The following is an 18,250-nucleotide window of genomic DNA, read 5'->3' on the forward strand; positions in this document are numbered from 1 at the left end:
GTAGTGGTGGTAGTAGTGGTCGTAGTAGTAGTGGTGGTAGTAGTAGTAGTGGTGGTGGTGGTAGTAGTGGTGATGGTGGTAGTAGTGGTGGTGGTAGTAGTGGTGGTGGTAGTAGTGGTGGTGGTAGTGATCAAGTTTACACTGTCACAGAGTAGTAGTTGCAAGGATAAGACACCACAAGGATGCTTCTCCCGTGTCACTACATCATGCAACACTTCGCAACAATCATTGTTGTTACGAATGTAACTTACAGTTTTTGCAGGAAGCAAGCAACACTGTATTGCAAAACAAGCTGCAAGCAACCTGTATTCCATAGCAAGCTTCTAGCAACACTATTGCATATCAAACTACAAGCAACACTGTATTGCAAAACAAGCTACTAGCAACACTGTATTGCATAAGCTACAAACAACCTGTATTGCATAACAAGCTACTAGCAACACTGAATTGCATAAGCTACAAGCAGCCTGTATTGCATAACAAGCTAATAGCAACACTGTATTGCATAACAAACCACAAACAATCTGTATTGAATATCAAACTACAAGCAACACTGTATTGCATAACAAACTACAAGCAACACTGTATTGCATAACAGACTACAAGCAACAATGTATTGCATATCAAACTACAAGCAACACTGTATTGCATAACAGACTACAAGCAACACTGTATTGCATAACAGACTACAAGCAACACTGTATTGCATAACAGACTACAAGCAACATTGTATTGCATAACAGACTACAAGCAACACTGTATTGCATAACAGACTACAAGCAACACTGTATTGCATAACAACAAACTGCAAGCAGCACTATTGCATAACAGTCTACACTACACAAGTAAACTTGGTATACCGGCTGCCACATTAGTGTATTTTTCACCTGTGGGATAAACACAGTGGTGTATTTATAGAATACCTCTGCTTACCCACCTGCCACTAAACAGTTAACTTGCCCACCTGCCACTAAACACTATCTTACCCACCTGCCACTTAACACTATCTTACCCACCTGCCACTTAACACTATCTTACCCACCTGCCACTTAACACTATCTTACCCACCTACCACTAAACACTATCTTACTCATCTGCCACTAAACACTATCTTTCCCACTTACCACTAAACACATAACTCACTTGCCACTAAACACACAACTCACCTACCACTAAACACAACTCACCTACCACTAAACACATAACTCACCTACCACTAAACACACAACTCACCTACCACTAAACACATAACTCACCTACCACTAAACACACAACTCACCTACCACTAAACACACAACTCACCTACCACTAAACACACAACTCACCTACCACTAAACACACAACTCACCTACCACTAAACACACAACTCACCAACCACTAAATACATAACTCACCAACCACTAAACACACAACTCACCTACCACTAAACACACAACTCACCTACCACTAAACACACAACTCACCAACCACTAAATACATAACTCACCAACCACTAAACACACAACTCACCTACCACTAAACACACAACTCACCTACCACTAAACACATAACTCGCCACTAAACACAACTCACCTACAACTAAACACACAACTCACCTACCACTAAACACACAACTCACCAACCACTAAACACATAACTCACCTACCACTAAACACATAACTCGCCACTAAACACAACTCACCTACCACTAAACACAACTCACCTACCACTAAGTACTATCATTGATACTCAGGAACAATATACAGTTTATAATACCTTAAACCTCATACTGCCTCATGTTATAATGTCCATTTGTTAAACCATTAATATTGCAATTATTATGATATTTTTAATGGTTCACATTTTAGATATGTATAATGATAAAGTACATGAGAGATCTTTATTTTAACTAAGGTACGTACAAAGGGCCACTAAGATACGTACACATGGTCACTAAAATACGTACACATGGTCACTAAGATACGTACAAAGGGCCACTAAGATACATACACATGGTCACTAAGATACGTACAAAGGGCCACTAAGATACGTACACATGGTCACTAAGATACGTACACATGGTCACTAAGATACGTACAAAGGGCCACTAAGATACGTACACATGGTCACTAAGATACACAGGGCCACTAAGATACGTACACATGGTCACTAGATACGTACAAAGGGCCACTAAGATATGTACACATGGTCACTAAGATACACAGGGCCACTAAGATACGTACACATGGTCACTAGATACGTACAAAGGGCCACTAAGATATGTACACATGGTCACTAAGATACACAGGGCCACTAAGATACGTACACATGATCACTAGATACGTACAAAGGGCCACTAAGATACGTACAAAGGGCCACTAAGATACGTACAAAGGGCAACTAAGATACATACACATGGTCACTAATAACACGTTGGTAAGACATAATAAATATAAACAAGTGTGAGTAATGATCAGTAGAGGAAAACGGTAGATTAACGGGTGGTCAAGGCTGGGACTAACACTGCCTGGACGACCTCACTTTCCTTGTGTTGCTGTTGCTGCATCATTACAAGCTTTTCCTTTCTCTGAACCCCAGACTGTAGCTCCCCTCCTGCCTCGCCCTCCCCCACCATTGTGGCTCCACCTTCCTCACCCTCTCTTTCTCCAGGCTTTTTTTTCCCTGTCTTTCCTTCCTGTGTTTCTTCACCCAGCTGTTACGTCCAGATCAACTAACTCTTCCCCTCAGTTGAGGTGCACCGTGCACAGTAGCACACTTACATTTCATCCTTATCTTCAGCCTCTTATCTTATCACCTCACTCACTTGTCATCAACCACCACCACTTTTCTAGTTTTTTTTTTTTTTTACCAGGTTTATGGCTTCTGTCTTTCATGAATGCTTCACTCAACGTTATTTTGATCTTTTACTTCTTGTAGATCACTGCTACTGCTTTAAACCCGGTAGTTTGTCATCACAAACATTACAATAACCACAACATTGATAGCTCACGAAATGAAGTTAAATATATAACAATAAAATAGGGAAATAAAGATAATATTTTAATAGTGAGCCCCCCCCCCCCCCCACAACCAGGACTTCCTCAAGACACTGCTGTCACCTTCACTGTTTTTTATTCTTACAACAAACACTTATAAAACACTAGCAACTTAACCATCCTCTGCCACTGGTAACAAAGTGAACATTGGTAGAAGACATCGAAAAAATGCCAGCAGAAATTAACCAATGTTCCAGTGGGCAGTGAAAAATGTTTTGTTGATCAGTGACAGCCACTAAATACAGACAGTTCATTTATTACAAAAAATAAATGGATTATTTACTTGCAGTGTTAGTAATTCAGGATAACCCAGGAAAAGCCAGTCATTGTGGCTTGTTTATATTGGGGTCTTTACCTCTCCCAGGATGTGACCCAGAACAGTCCGCTAATGCCCGGGTACCTACTTACTGCTAAGTGAACACTAGTAACAGATGTAAGGAAACATGCCCGACACTTCACTCCAGCTGTCAGTCAAGAAGCTGCCACTTCAGTTAGTATAATAGACCTGCGACTGATGCTGCCACTTAACTAGCTTCTTCAACCACACAGTAACATTAACAGTAAACACCAAGAAAATGAAAGACTGGAATATTAAAATTGTCAACATGGGAAGTCATGTCAGTGATGGTGTTCTAACATGTGTGCTTGCAGGTGTGTTTGTAGGTGTTCTCGTGTGCTAGCAGGTGTCTTGTGTGCTCGCAAATGTTTACATGTACTCACAGGTGTTCTCATAGGTATTCCTGTGTGTGCATGTAGGTGTTTTTATGTGCTAACAGGTGTTCTCACATGTGCTCGCAGCTTCCAGGGCAGGAGAGAGATCTGGCCAGGGAGTGAACTCACAAAACTGGATTGTCATTTTAATTAAGAGGTGCTGAACCCACAGGAGTAATGAGGTTTGATTCAGGGATGAGGAAGGTAGATGTAATTCCTTAGATCAAGAACCCTTCAGTTTCAGTGGCATGATGGTACAGTTTTATAGTTTCCAGTTCATGATAATTTAGCTCTGGGGTCATCCTCTTTATTATTATAAATATAGGTTGAAACATAAGCCAATAAATTAACATATTGATAATGTAAGATGCTTATAGTATAACCTTACCAGGTTATAGACACTTATAGTATAACCTGATCAAGTTATAGATAGTGTAATCTGATCAGGTTACAGATACTTGAAGTATAACCTGATCACTAGTTTCAAATATTATACTCTTCAGAAGTGTTGTACAAACCCCCTTTAAGATATTTATAGTGTCACCAGTATTTACTTTTGTAAAACAGTTTATTAGATTTCATCATTAATCATGCTACTGTATTCTTATAACAGGACTGTATTACTCTATTTTTAGAATAAAGTTAGATTCAGTTGACATTTCTTAGAGAGAGAATATAATTATTGTATATTCTACAGGTTGATGACCAGATGAAGTTGCTACAGCACTCGTGGTCAGACCTGCTGATCCTGGACCACCTTCACCAGCGTATACACAACAGACTCCAGGTATTCGTCTATTGATGCATAGTTAAAAAGTATAATTTTAAGTAATGTAATAGTTATTATCATTTACAATTGAAGCATATGGCTATAAGTGGAAAAAGGCACTATGGAAAGTTCAGGACATTTATTAGAGGAAATATTTCAAATCATAATTAGGACTGAAGAAGCTGCTACTGGCAAAATGTTTACTCTAATAAATGTTGTGAATGGTACACAGGTGTTGTTTTCCACATCTTGCTGGTATCATCAGACCATTTTTCAGTTACAAGAAGTGTTACAAGTGTGTTCATATTTGCTCTATATTTTCTGTATTTAAACTTCAACTAATGCTGAATGTATGTTTTCCACAGGATGAAACTACACTACCTAATGGTCAGAAGTTTGACCTCCTGTCCCTGGCCTTGCTAGGGACGACGCAGTTTGCTGACCGTTTCCACGGAGTCCTCAATAAACTGGTGGATCTCAAATTTGATGTCCCAGAATACGTCTGTGTCAAATTTGTGATTCTACTGAATCCAGGTACAGTGTTACTCAGTAATGGTTGCGCAAGTGTGTTGCTCATTAATCCTTAAACTGTCCAAACGTAGATCTACATTCATGTACATAGCACTCCGAACTTTTTATTGTACATGCTTTCTTATGTGAAAAAATGTAGATCTACGTTGGGAGCGCTACGCACGTGAACGTAGATCTATGTTTGGACAGTTTAAGGGTTAATGGTTGCATCAAGTGTGTTGCTCAGTAATAGTCACATCAACACTTGCTTCCAGGACACAAGTGCAACTAATGTGACATTTTTATTGTGGCAACGTTTCGCTCTCCAGGAGCTTTATCAAGCCATTATGGCTTGATAAAGCTCCTGGAGAGCGAAACGTTGCCACAATAAAAATGTCACATTAGTTGCACTTGTGTCCTTTTACTTTATATATTGTCGGTAATTCTACCACCTTTATTACAACACTTGCTTCCCTTCTCATTCCTCTCCTCCATCCTGCCCACCAAATGTTCACTTAAGTTATTCACTTGTTTAAAATGATAATTTTTTTTTATTTTTACATAAAAATAATGTAGAAAATCGCCTTAACCTTGCAAAAAACTTACAAAATATAATATAGCTTGAGTTACTAACTTGTCTGAAGAATTTGCATACTTTAGTTAATTGTTTTTCTCAGGAAGAGGGGAGGGGGTAGAGGAGATGGGGGTTGAGGGGAGGGGGGAGGAAGGTAAAAGCACAAATCTTCAGATAGCCGCTCAGTAATTTCCTTGACTAGTTTGACAGTTTTACTAGAAACACATTTTACTCCTCAACCAAATTATTTGTACCATATTGTATTGATGTATTTTTTTTATCAAATAATGCAGTTAGTTGTGTTATAGTGTTAGAATGAGTGGATCACTGCAGACAAGTTTTATGCCATTTTAGATATGTGATACTTACACACAGTTATTAATTTACAATTTTTTGTGGACAGAGGTGCGGTTGTTGAGTGACCGTCGCTCAGTGGTGACAGCTCACGACCAGGTGCGACAAGTGCTCATGGAATACATTGCCAATGTATATCCTGATGAAACGGTATGTACTATACATTTTTTTTTTTTGGCATCTTTAATCTCTTTTTTTTTTTTAGTAATAGTTTGTAAGGTTAGTTTTGAGTTAAGGTAAAGTGAAGGAAGAGTTCAGCAGGTCATTGTTATGCTCAGCTTAATGCAATAAAAAGTCAAAGTATTTCATCTTAATGATTACAGGTTATTAAAATATTTTCATGATTTTTATATGAAATTATTGCATTTTAATTGTGACTGCTGCTGTTCTTTGTAAAATTACTAAAGCAATATGACTGCAGTGTAATTGTCAACATGAAAAGAATTCTCCATGGCAACAAATATGTGCAGTATTAAATATGTATTTGCTTTTAGAGTCCCATATACATTTTAAGGAACTGTTTTGTTTATAACAATATCTTCAGTGCTTCATATAATTGCTTTTATATTTATAAAAATAATAATGCCCAAACACCAAACAGCCTTCATATGAATTATTCATGTCATATACCAAGACTGTTAGTCTAATGAACATGACTCAACAAAAGTTATATTGTTTATCAATACTGTATATGTTTATGTTGTGCTTTTCTGGAAGAGTTGATCAAGCAAGTCAGATTTCCACCAAAATTTATCTATTTGAGAGAAAAAAAAAAGTCTTACGTATTGATGGATATATTTTCATGTACTGACATGGTACACAAATTTTTAATTTTGTACTAAAACTTATTTCCTGTAGCAACCTCAGCTAACATTACTAAAAGTAGTGTTTAAAAATTAGCTTCTTATCTTAGGTCAACCTACATTTAATAAATACTGTGTTATTTAACATTAGTACATTATATTAATTAGAAAAGAAAATAGAAAACATTGCCACACATGCGATGTACTCAGTGTGAATAAGAGCAGCAAGGCAAAGAGCCACTGCATACACATGTTAACACACATGTGCACACACACAAGCACATACATGTGCACACACACAAGCACATACATGTGCACACACACAAGCACATACATGTGCACACACACAAGCACATACATGTGCACACACACAAGCACATACATGTGCACACACACAAGCACATACACGTGCACACACACAAGCACATACACATGCACACACACAAGTACATACACATGCACACATGTAAGCACATACACATGTGCACATGCAAGCACATATGTGCACATGCAAGCACATACACACATGCATATGCAAGCACATACACATGTGCACATACAAGCACATACATGCACAGACACAGAATCTATACCCACCAGCTGATGCCATTGATACAGTTCTCGAGAACAGAATGCTTTGAGGACAGAACAAGGAATATGTGCTCTAGAGGACCACAGTACCTTGTACCTTCTTACAAAGTGCTTGAGTTTGTCCAGGCTTATATATTTTCTAAGATGTGCACCCTCATATGACAGTCCTATATTACATGAATACAACAGTCTTCTGAGGTTAGTATTCAGATAAGTGTTCAACCTCACTCTTGATTGTGGACCAAGCTACACTTCCAGTCAGACTAGGAGGTACTGGTGTCCACAAGGCATCACAGATTCCACTCACTGCCTTCCTGTATTCATATGTGACATCCAGTGAACCTGTAGCAGTGATTCTTCCTGAACACCTTAGGGACAGTGTTGGAGTTCATGACCAAAAGTTCATTGCTGGAGCCAGGCTCTGTAATCAGACCTATACCCTCTAACAACTACAGTCATACGAGGATGGCACAGTAGTGGAAAATATAGCCTCAGTAATGCTTGAGAGTGGTGAGCCTTGCTGATCATATCCTTGTCAAACACAGGTGTATCCACGGCAGTGAATTGGCAGAATGATTAGGGTACCATGGTCATACTTGCCATAGATCCAATGGAAAGATGCAAGGCATGAAGAGGTTAATAACATCATTGAGAGGAGCCTGGCAATAGCTGGATGACCAGTAATAAGGGAGCTACCTTAACTATGCAGGTCAGATGGCAACTAAAAATGTCCAGATGGTATCAGCCTTCAAACCTGGACAAACAGCAAGCAGGTGGTGTGGGACTATGCATGTGTCCACATTGGCTGATACTTATCTCCAATACACCAGGGAGGAAGGAGGGACAGCTGCCAGCTTCATGGAGTCCCAAAAGTCTAGAAAATATGTTGAACTTGCCCATCATTATGTGTGTTCCCATAGGCTCATAGATCCTTGGCCCATGGGAAAAATGCATCTAGGTTCCTTATGGAGCTAGGCAAAAGACTCAGGGTAACTAGGGATCCCAGGGCAGCTAGTTTTCTGTTCCAGCAACTCAGTGCTGTAGTTCAGAGAGGTAATGCCTCTTGTGTCCTTCTGGGTACAAGCCCCAGCTCTGAGCAGCTGCAGGAGATACTTGTATGTAATGTAATTTTTGACACGCATGTAGTATTATGTACTTGTAATATATACCTCAAACCTCATGATTGTGTACCATATTACATAATAAAATATAGTGGACCCTCAGTTATCAGCCGTAGTCTGTTCCAGAAGGTTGGCTTAAATCCGAAATAATATTTCCCATAAGAATTAATGTAAATCCAATTAATCCGTCTCAGACACCCAAAAATATTAACAAAAAATACATTTTTTAAAGATTAACTATAGTTTTACATACAGAAAACAATGAGAAATAAATATATAGTAAAGCACAAATTTTAATGATAAATGAACATTACATACCTTTATTGAAGACACTTGTTGGCATATTGAAGAAGGCAGGAGGGGAGAGGGAGTTGGGAATCCCCACCTCCCTCTCCCCTCTGTGTAGTGTAGCTTCCCTTGGCTACACTACACAGCCATATTATTGCACTACACAGCCATAGTATTACCATGTTCAATGAGTTTAATCGTTTCTAACAACTACCTATAGATGCCATCATAAACAAATAGAGAAGTAATGAATAATTCACGCCGAGAATTGTAAACAAACGCATATGAAGGGTAGTTACTGGGTGAGATGCCAGTTTCACAGTTTTCTCTAACGCTGAGTCAGAGAAAACATAATGTTTACTCTCCACCATACTTTCCACTCGATTGCATATAAACATTGCATTGTTTATATGCTATATGCTATGTAACGTGTTTCTTATATAATTTTGAAGGAAATATCATAGATTGATTTATGAAAATGTCTATATTAACCTAAAATAAGACAATGTGCCCAAGAATGATTATTATTAAACATACATCGCATATAAACTTTGCAGGTTTTTATATACTATGTAACGTGTTTCTTGTATAATTTTGAAGAAAATATCATAGATGGATTAATGAAAATGTCTCTAGTAAACTAAAATAAGACATTTAATGTGCTCAAGAGTGATTTACTTCGCGTCCAGTACAGCCAATCTCTGAAATAACGGCTGATAACTGGGATAGAATTTCGGCCAAATAAGCAGGCGAAAACCGCATTGGCCAATATCCAGAATGGCCAATAACCAAGGGTCCATGATATACTTATTTATGAAATTATGTTAATATTTCCCAAGAAATAATGTAACTCTAATTAATCCATTCCAGACACCCAAAAATATTAACAAAAAATATATTTTATAGAGAATAACTAGTTTTACATTCAGAAAAGGGATTATGAAATTCGAGGGTCCACTGTATAATATTTATTGAGTGTTACAGTAACACTGAGGAACATTAGTGTGGCCATCAGCTGGAAACTATATTTCATTAATGCTCAGTAAGACAGTACTAAGTAAATATAGTCTGATCTTAGATAGTCTGGAAATCATTTAGTTATATTTACTTTATTATAGTAATGTTAGGATAGGTTGGTAAGTTAGTTTTGGTGAAAAATGAATCATTTCTATACTTTATTCTTAAATATGTAACAAATTTTGAAAAAAGACTTTTTGAAAAAATTCTGGTTTATTCAACTTGTTCTTCCTAAGAAAATGATATTTATGTGTAAAAATAAATTATATATATATATATATATATATATATATATATATATATATATATATATATATATATATATATATATATATATATATATATATGAAGGAGGGGTGTTAATGTTGCAGTTTAAAAACTGTAGTGTAAAGCACCCTTCTGGCAAGACAGTGATGGAGTGAATGATGGTGAAAGTTTTTCTTTTTCGGGCCACCCTGCCTTGGTGGGAATCGGCCGGTGTGATAATAAAAAAAAAATAATATATATATATATATATATATATATATATATATATATATATATATATACGTATATATCATATATATAATATTCTTCTTTCAACAAACTGGCCATATCCCACCGAGGCAGGGAGGCTCAAAAGGAAAAACAAAAGGTTTTCCTTTTGAATTTAGAAATATATACAGGAGAAGGGGTTACTAGCCCCTTGCTCCCAGCATTTTAGTCGCCTCTTACAACATGCATGGCTTATGGAGGAAGAATTCTCTTTCACTTCCCCATAGAGATAAGCAGAAATAAACAAGAACAAGAACTAGTAAGAAGATAGAAAAAACCCAGAGGGGTGTGTACATTTTTTTTTTCAACAAACCGGCCGTATCCCACCAAGGCAGGGTTGCCCAAAAAGAAAAACGTAAGTTTTTCTTTTTAAATTTAGTAATTTGTACAGGAGAAAGGGTTACTAGGCCCTTGCTCCCAGCATTTTAGTCGCCTCTTATAACACGCATGGCTTACGGAGGAAGAATTCTGTTCCACTTCCCCATGGAGATAAGAGGAAATAAACAAGAATAAACACTAGAAAGAAAATAGAAGAAAACCCAGAGGGGTGTGTACATATATGCTTGTACAGTGGTCCCTCGTTTTTCGTAATTAATACGTTCCTGGAGGAGCTACTATAAATGAAATTTACGATTTGCGAATCAATTTTCCCCATAAGATATAATGTAAATACAATTAATCCGTTCCTGACACCCAGAAGTATTAAAACAAAAAATTTTTTTACATGAAATATACATGTAGTACATAAACAATACAATGGGAAATGATGAGTGAAACATTAACAGCATAACACTTACCTTTATTGGAGATTCTTCTTAGTGTATGGGAGACTGGAGGAGGAGAGAGATTGGATTGTTTACAGTTTGGAAGGGGAATCCCCTTCCAGCAACACCTCAGGTACCAATTGCTTCTTTGGGGTTGCTTCTCTTCTCTGTTTCTTAATGCCACTAGGACCACCTTGAGAGTCACTCTAGTCCTGTCTCGCAAAGTAACTGTGGAGAGAGCTCAGTTTCTGGCGTCTCTTTAACACTTCCCTAAAATGGCCCAAGACTTTGTCACTGTACATATTTCTCACCTTCTTTACCACAGGCTTGGCACTAGGAGCTTTCTTTGGAGCCATGGTAGCTTATTTAGTACTTGCAAGCACTAAAATGAGTGGAATATTATGAAATATTTCGTAGGAGCACTTGAGGGGACCTTCACTCACTGGTAAACAATGCCAGACTGGCTGGGTAGGGAGGCCTCCCCGGCTCAAACCGTGCGTACGCGTCCTGGACGAACTACTATTCGCGAGTCAACCTATGAAAAGCGAGTCCATGTTTATACGAAAATACCCCTATGATTGGCGAAATTTACGATTGCCGAGAACTACGAAAAGTGAGGGACCACTGTATATGTACAGTGGACCCCCGAGTTTCGTGATTAATCCATTCCAGAGAGTCTGCTGACTGGCGAAATTCACGATTGGCGAATATTTTCCCCATAAGAAATAATGGAAACCCAATTAATCCGTTTCAGCCAGCCAAAAGTATTAACAAAAAATAATTTTTTTTAAAGATTAAATTTAGATTTACAGAAAACAATGACAAATAAATATAAAGCACTAATAAAATGGATAAATGAACATTTAACATCACGCTTAACCTTTATTGATTCTTGTTGGTGTAGGAGGTAGGTAGGAGGCAAGAGGAAGGCGAGTTTATTATGCTTCAATATAACGCTAATATCATCTCTACAGCTTATTTGTTGGGTTTAAGGGCCGCCACTGAGAGAAGCCGTGTTGGTGGCGGTGGAGGCTTTGGCCACCACCACCATCACACTTAACCCTTTGACTGTTTCGGCCGTATTTATACGTACATCTTACGAGGTACTGTGTTTTTTGTATATACACTCCTAAATTCTAGCGGCTTCAAATCAAGCAGGAGAAAGCTGGTAGGCCCACATGTGAGAGAATGGGTCTGTGTGGTCAGTGTGCACCATATAAAAATAATCCTGGAGCACGCAGTGCATAATGAGAAAAAAAAAACTCCGACCATTTTTTTTTAATTAAAATGCCGACTTTGTGGTCTATTTTTGTATAGTATTTATGGTTGTATTCTCATTTTCTTGGTCTCATTTGATAGAATGGAAAATATATTATAGAAATAGAGGTGATTTTGATTCGTTTACTATAAAATGAACCTGGAAATGGAGCTCAAATTGGGGAAAATGCTTGATTTTTACCGATGTTAAAAAGTAAACAAATGATGTCATTGTCCAATAAATGTCCAACTAGCCATTCTAATATGCAGTCATGAATGGGTTGACATTATTTGTACAATTATTACAATATTGCAGTAGTCTGCATAACAGTAAATCTTCTATTTTTGTTTGAATAAAAATTCAAAATAGAAAGCAAGAGTAATATCAGAGGGGCCTGGAGACGTGACTGATGAACAAAGAAAATGTTATTTTAGAGCCAGGAATGTCTGCGTTGTTCATTCTGGACCTTATTTTGAAATTTTCATATTTTTTAATTTTCATGAAATTGGCCAAATTGCAAATTTCTGACCACGTTATTAGATAGTTGAAATCGGTAAATTGGCAGTTTCTTGTACTCAGTCGATAGAAAAGATGGAGTTCTAAAGAAATAGCTATGAGTTTGGTCGACTGGAACAATAGAATTAGCCGAAAATAGGGCTCAAATTGGGCGAAATCGCCGATTTGTAAATATCGCTGAGGTCGCTAACTTTGCGAGAGCGTAATTCCAGGAGACACCTCAAGATTGGGGGTTGCGACAGTCAAGGGGTTAAACAATGACTGTAATTTATAAATAAGAAATATTTACATTTTAATTTATAAATAAGTAAGTTTATTCAGGTATACACAAATACAGTTACATACATAGATTATCATACATAGCAGCATATGTGTAAAGTATCCAGGATAACCCAAAAAATTCAAGAGTGACATATTTTCATTGGTGTCCTTTTATATTTACACTTATATTTACTTTTATACTTCTTTCTTTCTTTCAACACACCGGCCGTATCCCACCGAGGCGGGGTGGCCCAAAAGGAAAAATGAGTTTCTCCTTTTACATTTAGTAATATATACAGGAGAAGAGGTTACTAGCCCCTTGCTCCCGGCATTTTAGTCGCCTCTTACAACACGCATGGCTTATGGAGGAAGAATTCTGTTCCACTTCCCCATGGAGATAAGAGGAAATAAACAAGAATAAGAACTAGAACGAAAATAGAAGAAAACCCAGAGGGGTGTGTATATATGTGCTTGTACATGTATGTGTAGTGTGACTTAAGTGTAAGTAGAAGTAGCAAGACATACCTGGAATCTTGCATGTTCATGAGACAGAAAAAAGGACACCAGCAATCCTACCATTATGTAAAACAATTAAAGGCTTCCGTTTTACACTCACTTGGCAGGACGGTAGTACCTCCCTGGGCGGTTGCTGTCTACCAACCTACTACCTATAACTTTTATACTTACACTTTTATATTTACCTTGGAAATGTTAGTTTAATTAGTTAGTTTGATGAAGGAGATGTTGGCAGAGGTTTAGGGTGGTGGAAGATAGCAGGGCGGTGTATGTTCAGCGGTCCTATACACATCCAACAACATTGGAGAGTTACTCTTGTGTTGTTTTTCTATCGCTTACTCGCTTCACTTACTTGCTACACTATTAATTCTACACTTTATTGCTGACTGGAGTTATAGCTTTTATCAATACCTGCTGCTTTAGTATCATACATATTGTAGAATCACTGAATCACTGCAGAAGACACATTCTCCCCTCTCTCTTCCTCCTCTACTTTAGTATACTTTGCTATGAGTTTTTCTTGAATTCTATCGTGTTTCTCACCTTCTTTACCAAAGGGCCCATGGTGGCTTATTTAGTAGTTGCAAGCACAAAAAACAATGAATTATTATGAAATGTGTTGTATGAACCCATGGGGTGATGGTCACATGTTGGTAAACAATGGCACACTGAGTGTGAATAGTGCGGGAGACTGGCTTTGTGTGCACGCTGACAGGCAGATGTGTACCAGAAGGTCGCCAAATCATGAGTCCAATTACGAACCACGAAGCTAAATTTTGCCGAAAAAACTTGCCGAAAGTCGGATTTCACAAAAATTGCTGCCGCCGAATGGCGGGGGTCCACTGTATGTGTAGTGTGACCTAAGTGTAAGGAGAAGTAGCAAAATGTACCTGAAATCTTGCATGTACATGAGACAGAAAAAAGACACCAGCAATCCTACCATCTGTAAAACAATTACAGGCTTCCATTTTACGCTCACTTGGCAGGATGGTAGCACCTCCCTGGGTGGTTGCTGTCTACCAACCTACTACCTAGGATATATACCTGGAGTTACCTGGAGAGAGTTCCGGGGTTCAATGCCCCTGCAGCCCGGTCTGTGACCAGGCCGCCTGGTGGATCAGAGCCTGATCAATCAGGTTGTTACTGCTGGCTACACACAATCCAACGTACGAGCCACAGCCCTGCTGGTCAGGTACCGACTTTAGGGGCTTGTCCAGTGCCTGCTTGAAGACAGCCAGGGGTCTATTGGTAATCCCCCTTATGTATGCTGGGAGGCAGTTGAACAGTCTCGGGCCCCTGACACTTGTTGTATTGTCTCTTAAAGTGCTAGTGACACCCCTGCTTTTCATTGGGGGGATGTTGCATCATCTGTCGAGTCTTTTGCTTTCGTTGTGAGTGATTTTTGTGTGCAAGTTCGGTACTAGTCCCTCTAGGATTTTCCAGGTGTATATAATCATGCATCTCTCCTGCCTGCGTTCCAGGGAGTACAGGTTCAGGAACTTCAAGTGCTCCCAGTAATTGAGGTGTTTTATCTCTGTTATGTGCGCCGTGAAGGTTCTCTGTACATTTTCTAGGTCAGCAATTTCACCTGCCTTGAAAGGTGCTGTTCGTGTGCAGCAATATTCCAGCCTAGATAGAACAAGTGACCTGAAGAGTGTCATCATGGGCTTGGCATCCCTAGTTTTGAAGGTTCTCATTATTTTTTTATTAACACACTGGCTGTTTCCCACCAAGGCAGGGTGGCCTGAAAAAGAAAAACTTTCATCATCATTCACTCCATCACTATCTTGCCAGAGGCATGCTTACACTACAGTTATAAAACTGCAATACTAACACCCCTCCTTCAGAGTTCCGGCACTGTACTTCCCATCTCCAGGAATCAAGTCCGGCCTGCCGATTTCCCTGAATCCCTTCATAAATGTTACCTTGCTTACACTCCAACAGCACATCAAGTCCTAAAAACCATTTGTCTCCATTTGCTCCTATCTAACACGCTCATGCACGCTTACTGGAAGTCCAATCACACACAAAACCTCCTTTTTTGTATGTAAATATCATGTTATTTTAAGGAAGAGCAAGTGAAATAAACCAGAATTCTTTCAAAAAGTTTTTTTTTTTTTTTTTTCAAAATTTTTGTTATGCATATTTATATATGTCAGTCTTACACATGATGATATAAACTTGTCAGTTTTACCCATGATGGAAACACTGTCAGTCTTAACATATGATGTAAACAGTATCAGTACTTGTCTCCACATATTCTCTTTTCATGGTTAGAATTTTTGTCATAGTAAGTGCAGTAAGTCTGTCCTTAATCTTGACAAAGACTTGACTTACACAAGGCACTTACAGAAGGTATCACATTGTTCTTTGTGTTAAATTATTATTACATATTACAATCAGAACTATGCGCTAAACCCACAAGGGTCATACAGCTCTGTGTTATAATTTCAGTGATTGCCTATATTTAATCACAGTACATTATATGCATATGTAATATTTTTCTAGTTTTCTTGTTAAAAGCAACATGAAGTTCCTTACTAAGAATAGTTGAAGTAGTGTTATTGTAGTCTAGCTTAGCTCTTGAAGGATACATACTGGATCTGTGCTCCAAGTCCCTGAATTAAGCCTGAATTCCTTCCATCCATCTCCCTACAGGCGCTGCATAATCCCTATGGGTTTAGTGCTCCCCCATAATAATAAAGGATACATAAAATAACAATCAGTAATAATAGTTTTTATTTGATGATAGTTATTCTCTTGAACTGACACTCACTCGTCCCCCAGTTTGTCTTTTCCAGGCATTTTATGACAGTGTTCGTGAGGTTACCTCACTGTTGACTTGCTGACAAGCTGGTCTTGATGGTGGTGAGGTTATCCATGCACGGCTAGTATGGGCAAACCCCGACAGACTCGCTTGTTATCGTAGCTGTTATGTCAATACGTCCCGGGTCGTTGTTATGGATACATAGTTACTCTCTAACAAATATAAGCTTCAGAATTTTGTTAACAATATCTAAATCAAGAGCATTTGTGGAGAGCTTTGTCATGTTACTGTACTGTGCTTCAGTGTCCTTCACTTGCCTGTATCTTAAGTGTTTTAATGTTAAATTCTTTTGTGTTGTAAATATTAAATTGATCAAAATTACGTTATGATAGATTATTTTTTAAATTTTATTAGTTTTATTTCTTTTGATTTTAATTATTTTACTTTTATTTGGAGTACTGTATATCCTTGATGTTTCGTCATATTGTTCGTATAACCAGTGATAAATCTTTCTTTGATAGCATTTCCTTCTTAAAGATCAAAAGTTCTTCTTTGTAGGCTTTTTCCATTTCTGAATTTTGTTACATCCTTACCTGTGTAAAAATCTCTGACTAGCTTACATCGCAGCCTGCTTCTATATATGGACTAGTTCTGTTTTTCATAGCAAAAAAATATTTTTGGATTCCAAAGGTATATTGCTGACAATAGTCAAGATACATTGCAAAACCAACCTTTATTGGAACAATTTTTGCTCTATGTAGGAAGAGCTTTATCAAGTGATAACTTTATCATGACCTGATAAAGCTCTACACAGAGCAAAATGTTATCTTTATACAAAGCTTGTTTCTGCAATGTGTCATTTGTATGAATATCTTTTGCCAAATTCACCGTCCACTTTGTTTGCTGGTGTGTTTGGGCATCCTTATCTTACCTCAGTGACTGACACAACCCACTTCTAATAACTCATAGATTTTTAATAAAACTATCCAGAGGAAATTTTCAATAATTTACTGTTCATTAAAATGTTTTCTCAAGATCTTATTTTCTCTGTACAGTCCTATACATTTTGTGTTGTCTCAGTCCTTGAGTGTATAATATAATTAAGGCTGTATTTTATTGTAATCATTAGTTAGTGGCAGAATTCAATCATTTGTTACTTATTTTCATTTGTCTGTATCCCTCAGGAAAAATACCAGAAGATAATGGACCTGCTGCCTGAATTACATTATATTGCTGATAATGGTGAGAAATACTTGTACTACAAGCACATCAATGGGGCTGCACCCACGCAGACTCTGCTGATGGAGATGCTACACACTAAAAGGAAATAGAGAAAGTGTTCAGCTTTCTGCTTTTCAACCGTCCAGTGCGCCACATGTTTATATGAAGGTAAATTTTTGCCCTGTAATGTTAGGTACAGTGTAAGAATCTTGGAATGTTAAGATATAACCAAGATTATTTTACCGCTACCTTATATATGTATAAAACTAAATACAGCCTCCTCACTTAGCGATGTACTCGTTTACTGACGACTCGGACTCATGACAGACTCTGACCAGTATGCATACCTGAATAATGTATATTAGAGCTGATTACCTCTCTACTTTTTATTACACTGCTGTGTAAACATTTAAAAATATACTAAAAATGTTAGAAATGGTGCAAAGGTGACATTAAAACAATATCAGAGATGGTTGACACAAACCCACTACCATTACAGTATGCTCCTTGCTTAGAAACAAATTCGCTTACCAAGGTGGTCTTAGGAACAGAACTCTGTTGTTAAGTGAGGAGAGGCTGTATAGTGAAACATTTATGCTTTAATCATTTCTGCAAGTTCTTCCTGGTGAACTATTATTCT

The 18,250-nt window shown here is 37.8% G+C and overlaps 1 protein-coding gene across 1 annotated transcript in view; it reads left to right on the plus strand.

Moving 5' to 3' along the window:
• LOC128694985 (nuclear hormone receptor FTZ-F1) overlaps window positions 1-17,808 on the plus strand; it is a 189,069-nt gene extending 171,261 nt beyond the window's left edge. The window contains exons 3-6 of the mRNA XM_070084961.1: window positions 4,444-4,533; window positions 4,881-5,049; window positions 6,003-6,103; window positions 17,574-17,808. Coding sequence (XP_069941062.1) covers window positions 4,444-4,533; window positions 4,881-5,049; window positions 6,003-6,103; window positions 17,574-17,720 — 507 coding nt within the window. The 3' untranslated portion in view covers window positions 17,721-17,808. The remainder of the gene's footprint in view (window positions 1-4,443; window positions 4,534-4,880; window positions 5,050-6,002; window positions 6,104-17,573) is intronic.
• Window positions 17,809-18,250: the final 442 nt, after the last annotated feature.

This window comes from Cherax quadricarinatus, chromosome 14 (genome assembly GCF_038502225.1).
Source record: "Cherax quadricarinatus isolate ZL_2023a chromosome 14, ASM3850222v1, whole genome shotgun sequence".
Classification (NCBI taxonomy): domain Eukaryota; kingdom Metazoa; phylum Arthropoda; class Malacostraca; order Decapoda; family Parastacidae; genus Cherax; species Cherax quadricarinatus.